Genomic DNA, 7184 nt, shown 5'->3' on the forward strand with positions numbered 1-7184 from the left:
CACGCCCACAAAGCCATGCCCACGGAACCGATAGTAAAAAAAAAATGAATTTCACCACTGGATGTTCCCAGCCAAGCCCTCTGTTTGGAATGGCCTGACTTTTAACAATCCCAAGGAAACACAAATGGTCCCACTCAATGTACTGCCATGTTTTCATCCAGTGAGTCCTTAAGACCAGGGGCCTCCAAACTTAGCAGCTTTAAGACTTGTGGACCTCAACACATAGAATTCCCTAGCCAGCATAGGTTGGCTGAGGAATTCCTGGAGCTAACCTCCACAAGTCTTAAAGTCAACAAGTTTGGAGATCCCCTACTCAAGACCATGGTCCTATTTTCTTTTATGGTCCCCTTTTTCTTTCAACCAATAACCATTCGTCTCCTGGAAGATAGTCCTTTGCTAAGAGTCAAAGCAGGCAGGCTCAACAGCTCACTATAGCCAGGAAACAATGTAGTTCTGCATTTGCTGGGGCAATTAGTGGCCAGAAATAGTACCAATTTGCAAGAAAGAAAAATATTTAAACACAAAGGCAATGTGTGCCATCATGTGGATTGGAAACTCAGTCTTCCCAAACGCAGTCTTTCTTCCTATGCATTTTTATCTGTATCAAATAACCTGCTGACCTGAATTTTCAGCTTCTCCGGAATTCAAAACTCTCTCATTCAAAGCAAAAGCTTTCTTCAGATTTTTAGTGTGATGGAACAAAATTTGAAAAAAGGGTTTCTGGTCAAAAGAAGAGCTGATGTACCTTCAGGGCTCTTTCCTAGTTAGATTTCATTTCCTGCCTGGGCAACAGTTTCAGAAGAATTGACCCTGGTGATTTGCTTGAGATGACAGCAGCAAGATAGATGTAACTTGGAATTACATTAACCACATGGCAATGCAGAGCCGACAGTCTGCAGGAAAACTGGCTGCAAAAGAGAGAACCTCAAACAGATGGCCTGAACATCTGGCATTTACTGAACCTCCCACAAATGCAAATGGCACCCTGAACCCACCTGTCAAAGACAGACCCTATACGTTGTCTTTTTCCGCACACTGGAAACCCAGAGGCAAATGTTTTAATCCACCACTTCAGTCTGCATGCCAAAAATGATCATTTCATTGGATTATAAAAGAGTGGACCATCAACTCTTTCTGAATTTCCGAGCGTCGGTCAAGTATCTTCAAGGCTTTGCTAGATTCCCTGGGAAAAGGAGGCAGAGGTTAGAAAGGAGAAAAAGAAAAGCAGGGAAAACAAAAACAGAAAAGAAGTTTACCCGCAAAACTCCCTTATGAGATACGTATTTCAGAAACATTAAGAATGTTTGATTGCATCCATTGCAGTGTTTGCCAGCTGACTTAGTGTCTTCACTGGGAAATTTCATGTTGCTGAACTGTAACATGCTTGAACTATAACATAACATCCTTTATTTGATTTGATTTTAATCTTGCTGAACTATAACATGCTTGATCTGTGCTTGACGAAAAAATAAATAAATAAATAGATAGATAGATAAAATAAACTTTGGACTCTCCTCATGGCACAGTCCCCAAACGACAAATTTAGACCTCATCCACTTCAGATCTACTTTATGTACTCACTGAGTAGTTTCATAGATTGCCCTAAAGCATGATTAAGCATTCAGCATCTTGCACTGCTTGTACCATTCCCTGCACACACAGACACACCCCTCTTAGCAAACACATTAGATGTGTCTAATGCTACCCCAGTGCAGATGCAAACACAACATGCTTGACAAAGAGCACAGCCAGATGGTCGGATTAAAAATATAGTTCACCAACATGTTGGCGCAAAATTGGTTACCTTACTGCCCAACCACATTTTGCCACCCTACTGGAAGGATGCTGAGGAAGGACATTGTCTTTCCAGTTCTAATATGGGGCAGGTTAACATAACTGATTAATGGATTGTCCTGGTTCAATTAATTTCCCCTCCCATTGAACATCACCTGCAAGGGGGAACAACGATCACTCATCACTTTGCCTTACATGGGCTGGGGCTGCAACTTGGGGAGATGCAGAGTTTGGAGAGTTAGCTACATCCAATAAAGCAGGAAAATGTGGCAGCGTAAAGGGCTCTTTATCTGCCAGGGTCACTGATCCCATATGTCAAGAAAAAGCAAATAATTAGTGATCTTTTCCTCCTTCTCCGACTGCCGCTTCAAGCCCTGACATTCAAGCTAGACTTATTTGGGCAGGGAACAGTGACAGGAGAAGCAGAGAGTGTCCATCAGGCACCCAGAAAAAAGCAGAAAGTCACAAGTAGGTAGGATAGTGAAGCAAGCATGATCTGCTTCAATGATCCATTACTGTTTTGAAAGAGAGCTAAACCCATGCCATGGTGCTTTTGAGTATGGGTTTAGTGTAGGGGTGTCAAACTCGATTTCATTGAGGGCCGCATCAGGATTGTATTTAACATTGGAGGGCGGGGGGGTAGCCATGATAGGCGTGGCCAGGGACATGGCATTGGGGGCATGGCCATGGTGGGCATGACACAGGACTCATGTGGGGGGCACCTGCACTGGCCAAGTGCTAAGGCAGGACTTCCCTGAGACCCTCTCCCACTCCCCTTCCTTCCTTCCTTCCCCTTCTTTCCTTCCTTCCTTCCTTCCTTCCTTCCTTCTTCTTTTTTTCCTTCCCTCTTCATTCTCCTTTCTTCTTCCTTCCCCTCTTTCCATATTTTTCTTTCCTGGCTCTTTCCATCTTTTGTCTTTCCTCTTTCCCTTTTTCGTTTCCTATCTTGCATGCTCAAAGGCAAAGGGGAAAACATTTCTCCTTTTGTTTTGTTTTTAGTTTGTTTTGATAACCCTCTGTCAGCAAAAATGGAGCTCAAGGGCATGCGCGCCGCCCACTGAGCTCCGTTTTTGCTGGCAGAGGCACCATAGGCCAGTCCTTTGCTGTTTCCAGGCCAGCCCCGTGGGCCAGATCTAAGCACCCTGCGGGCCTTGAGTTTGACACCCTGGTTTAATGCATTTCAGAACAGTAGTAAACCCATGCTTAAAGCAGAATAATTGCCAAGGAATAGTCTCTCTTCACAGTGCAGCTCCTCACAACTGCTTCACCTCTACCACCACAACATATGCTATTTTGAAACACAGGTTTATGGGTTTAGAGCAGAGCTAGAATTATTTGCAGGAGAATCTGGAGAAGGCAGCTTTTTACTTGCTAGACTTTGATCACAGGAGAAGCAGAGTGAGCAAGGAGACTATTCTCTACTCAGCAGATTTTCCCCCCATCCCACATAATCAGAAGCCTGGCAGATAAGATTAATAATATGTATTCATATTGAACATTTAATATTAGTCCTCATTCTTTTGCTTTACTGTGCAGCAACCACTAGGGAACTGTTATTCAGGCTGATCTTGTGTGAGAGTCATTTCTTACCCTGATAAAATGTCTAGCAATTAACAAAATAAAGAACACATTTGATTGCCTCTCCTTCACAAAAGAGGCAAGCTGACAGACCTTCCTATCAAAAAAAAAAGGAACAGGAAATGAACAGGATTTTTTTCCCATCATAAACTGTTTATAGATATATAGATATATAGAGCCGAGGTGGCGCAGTGGTCAGGGTGCAATACTGCAGGTCACTTCAGCTGACTTTTATCTGCAGTTCAGCGGTTCTAATCTCACCGGCTCAAGGTTGACTCAGCCTTCCATCCTTCTGAGGTGGGTGAAATGAGGACCCAGACTGTGGGGGCAATATGCTGACTCTGTAAACAGCTTAGAGAGGGCTGAAAGCCCTATGAAGCGGTATATAAGTCTAACTGCTATTGCTATTGCTATATAGATTTCTCATCTAAAGGCATGGTATTCAAGTGAAATTCTTGTGTTTTTAATCTTCCTCTTCGTAAATGCTTTAAACCGGATCCTAGTTTCTTTCTCCTCAAACCATTTGTTAATCGAGAGTGATTCCAGAGTCACTCGGGATAGTGAGTTGGGCAGTATATAAATTTAATTTTAAAATTAAATAAATAACATGTTTCCAGACTAGACTGGCAGGAGGGGAGCCTGTCGTCCATGTCTGTGAGGCAGCAGTTGCCTCAGATACCTGGTGGGCTCTCTAGGAGAACATAATTTGAAACCACTTGATCTTCCACTGTTCAAATCATAACAGTCTTTAGTGCTACTTTCAAACTGGAACAGCTCAAGACAAAACTGCTTCACGTGAGGGATGGGGAGGAGATCCAGCCAATATCAGTCTCCGTATAAAAAAAATAGTTACAAGGACAGGGGTGGGCTTCACCCTGTTGCTGGGTGGGCGTGGCCATGGTGGGTGTGGCATAGTTGACTTTCTGCACCATGGTGTCGGGGGCGTTTTCACCCTCCCCGGGCTCCGGAGGTTTTCCTCGAGTCTCCGGGAGGGCAAAAACGGTCTTCCCCGGGCTCCAGAGGCCAGAAACGGGCTTGTTTCGGCCTTCCAGAACTTCCAGAAGGCCCATTTTTCACCATCCACGAGCCTCCACGTGGGCTCTGTACTTACCTGACATCCTAAATGGCCCGCATGGGGACTCCTGGGAGAGGCAGGTTGGGAAGGGCGGGACAGGGGGGTGTGGCCAGCCAGGGGTGGGATTTGCAGGTTCTCCAAACTGGGCAGATTCTTAGCTAGAGGTTCTCCCGAACCCGTGTGAACCTTCAGTAGCTGACCCCTGGGGTGAGCCCCAAAGTTCATTTTTGGTTCTCAAATAAACATTTGTTTAGAGTTGGAAATATTAAATTGCTCTAAAAGCTTCTCTTAATGTGCATAATACCTGCCCAGAATTCCTCCTCCTTGTATCTTCTTCTTGAGGCTCTTCCTCACATTTACATTATCAATTCCCAGAGTGGAAAAGGCTTTGATAACCTATAAATGGGAGAGGACACATCCAAAATACTGACCAACCAAAATGATACAAAGAACATAGGCATTCCTCTTATAGCTCCCCTGAGTGGATCCAGGTCTACTGACCTGGATACGAACTGCTTCACTGGTGTCCAGTTCTAACATCTCCAACAAGACAGAGAACACACTTGGGTGACGGATACCAAGAACTCCCTAGTAAAAAAAAAACGAAGCAGGGGGGACTTTATGGATTGCACCTGATTAGCCGAATGTCTCCCAACAGCCTTTCCCTTGCAGATTCTCAGGCAATGCCCCAATCTGCTCCAGAGAATTTAGACTCCCTCAGTAGGTCTGAAGGAACATCCAGTGCTGGGAGAGAGAAGAAGATGGGAGGAGAGGAAATGAGAGGAAAAGGAGGGAAGGAAGAGAGAGGTGAGGAGAGGAAGATGGAAGGGAGAAGGAGAGAGGGTAGGAAGGGGTGGAGAGAAGTAGGAGAGAGGTAAGGGAAGAAGGAAGGGAAAGGAGATGAGGAAAGAAGAAAGTAGAGAAGGGAGGGAGGGAGAGAAAGAAAGAGAGGAGAGGAGAGGAAGAGGAGGGAAGGAAGATAGAGAGGAGGAGATGAAGATGGAAGGGGGAAGGAGAGAAAGAGAGAAGGGAAAGAGGAAGAGAGGAGGAGGGGAGAGGTAAGGGAAGAAGGAAGGGAAAGGAGGAAGGAAGGAAGTAGAGAAGGGAAGGAGGGAGGAAAGAAAGGGAGAAGAAGGTAGTGTCAAAACAGGCGAGGGATGGTAAACAAAGCAACCCAAATGGAATATTATAATTCTATAAATGGAATGACAAATGTACAAGAACCATGAATGTAAAAAAGAATAACTATGTTAATGTATACCTATAATTGTATATAGAGAACAAAAAATAAAAAACTTTATATATAAAAAAAGATGGAAAACTTTCTGATATAACCAGAAGCCCACTTTCCTCCCCAATTTCTCCTGTAAGACCCCTTTTTGGAGATTGCAGACAGATAAATTGAAGCTAATAGACTAGGCAGAAACTAAGACTTACTAACAGGGATGAAATGCTACCAGTTTGGGCTGGTTCACCCAAATTGGTAGTACAAATGCTATCAGTTCACTCGAACCGGTACTAAAAAAATGGTTTTAAAAAGTTTTTTAAAGGTCCCAACGATCAGCTATACGACAATCAGCTGTGCCACGCGATTGTGGGAACCTTTTTTGAAAAACTTTTTAAAGCATTTTTTACTACCTATTTGCCTGAACCAGTATTAAAAAAATGCTTTAAAAAAGGTTCCCACCATCGCACGGCACAGCTGATTGTCACAGCGGATCATGTGTAAGATTGTGTGTGAGTCAGTTGTGTAGCTTTTGTGTCATTTTTGTGTAAAGTGTGATGGTTTGTTTTTGAGCTCTCTGTGACTTGTGAGGTTCCTGCTTGTTGCACCAAGCCACGCCCGCTCGGTCACATGACCATCAATCCACGCCCACCAAATCATGCCCACAAAACCGGTAGGGAAAATTTTTGAATTTCATCACTGCTTACTAAGGTAATCACCGCCTGCTTCCGGATCACATCATTCTCATCTTTTAGCTGCCTGTGGAAGGGGAAGGAATATTTAAATGAAATAGAAAAAGACATTTTCTCCATCGCCTTGGTATTTAATAAAAGAGACATTCCAGTAGACAGTTCTTTGAAAGAACATTTTCTAAAGATCCATTCTCAGAAAGGAGAACTTTTCTACCCTATATGGGTAGTCCTTGTCTTACAACCACAATTGAGCCTAAAATTACTGTCACTAAGTGAGACATCTGTTCAGTGAAATTTGCCCCATTTCACGACCTTTCTTGCCACAGCTGTTAAGTGAATCACTGCACTGGATAAGCTAGTGACATGTTGCTAAGTGAAGAGGGCTTCCCCATTGACTTTGCATGACAGAAGGGGGCAAAAGGTGATTGATCACATGACCCCATGACACTGCAACCGTCATAAATATGAACCAGTTGCGAAGCATCTGAATCCCACGGTCATGGGGATGCTGCAATGGTTGGAAGTGTGAAAAAAATGATCAAAGGTCACTTTTTTTAGTATAACTTTGAATGGTCACTAAACAAACTGTTGTAAGTTGAGGATTACCTATATTTCCCATGCCTATCCAGTTGGATGACATATCCTAAACAATAGCCCAATTCTGAGTGGTCAGTGTGGCCAGCAAGCCAGATGAGTCTACATAGGAGAAGCAGAAACTAAGCTGCTTCTCAGAAGTTTTAGTAGACATGGCTGGACATTGTCGATGTTTTTGTTGGATTTGATACATTGGAGATGAATCCGGATTGTCCTCATTTAATTT

The 7184-nt window shown here is 43.7% G+C and overlaps 1 protein-coding gene across 1 annotated transcript in view; it reads right to left on the reverse strand.

The window, feature by feature from the left end:
* Positions 1-1069: 1069 nt before the first annotated feature.
* Positions 1070-7184, reverse strand: part of HEATR9 (HEAT repeat containing 9) — a 55040-nt gene continuing 48925 nt past the window's right edge. Inside the window, exons 12-15 of the mRNA XM_087708255.1 lie at positions 6380-6431; positions 4949-5035; positions 4752-4843; positions 1070-1183 (exon numbers count right to left, since the gene is read on the reverse strand). Of these exons, the coding sequence (XP_087564381.1) occupies positions 1099-1183; positions 4752-4843; positions 4949-5035; positions 6380-6431 (316 nt within the window). The 3' untranslated portion in view covers positions 1070-1098. The remainder of the gene's footprint in view (positions 1184-4751; positions 4844-4948; positions 5036-6379; positions 6432-7184) is intronic.

Source organism: Thamnophis sirtalis, unplaced genomic scaffold (assembly GCF_051295495.1).
Source record: "Thamnophis sirtalis isolate CommonGarterSnake01/CBP01778 unplaced genomic scaffold, rThaSir2_p1.2 scaffold_3, whole genome shotgun sequence".
NCBI lineage: Eukaryota > Metazoa > Chordata > Lepidosauria > Squamata > Natricidae > Thamnophis > Thamnophis sirtalis.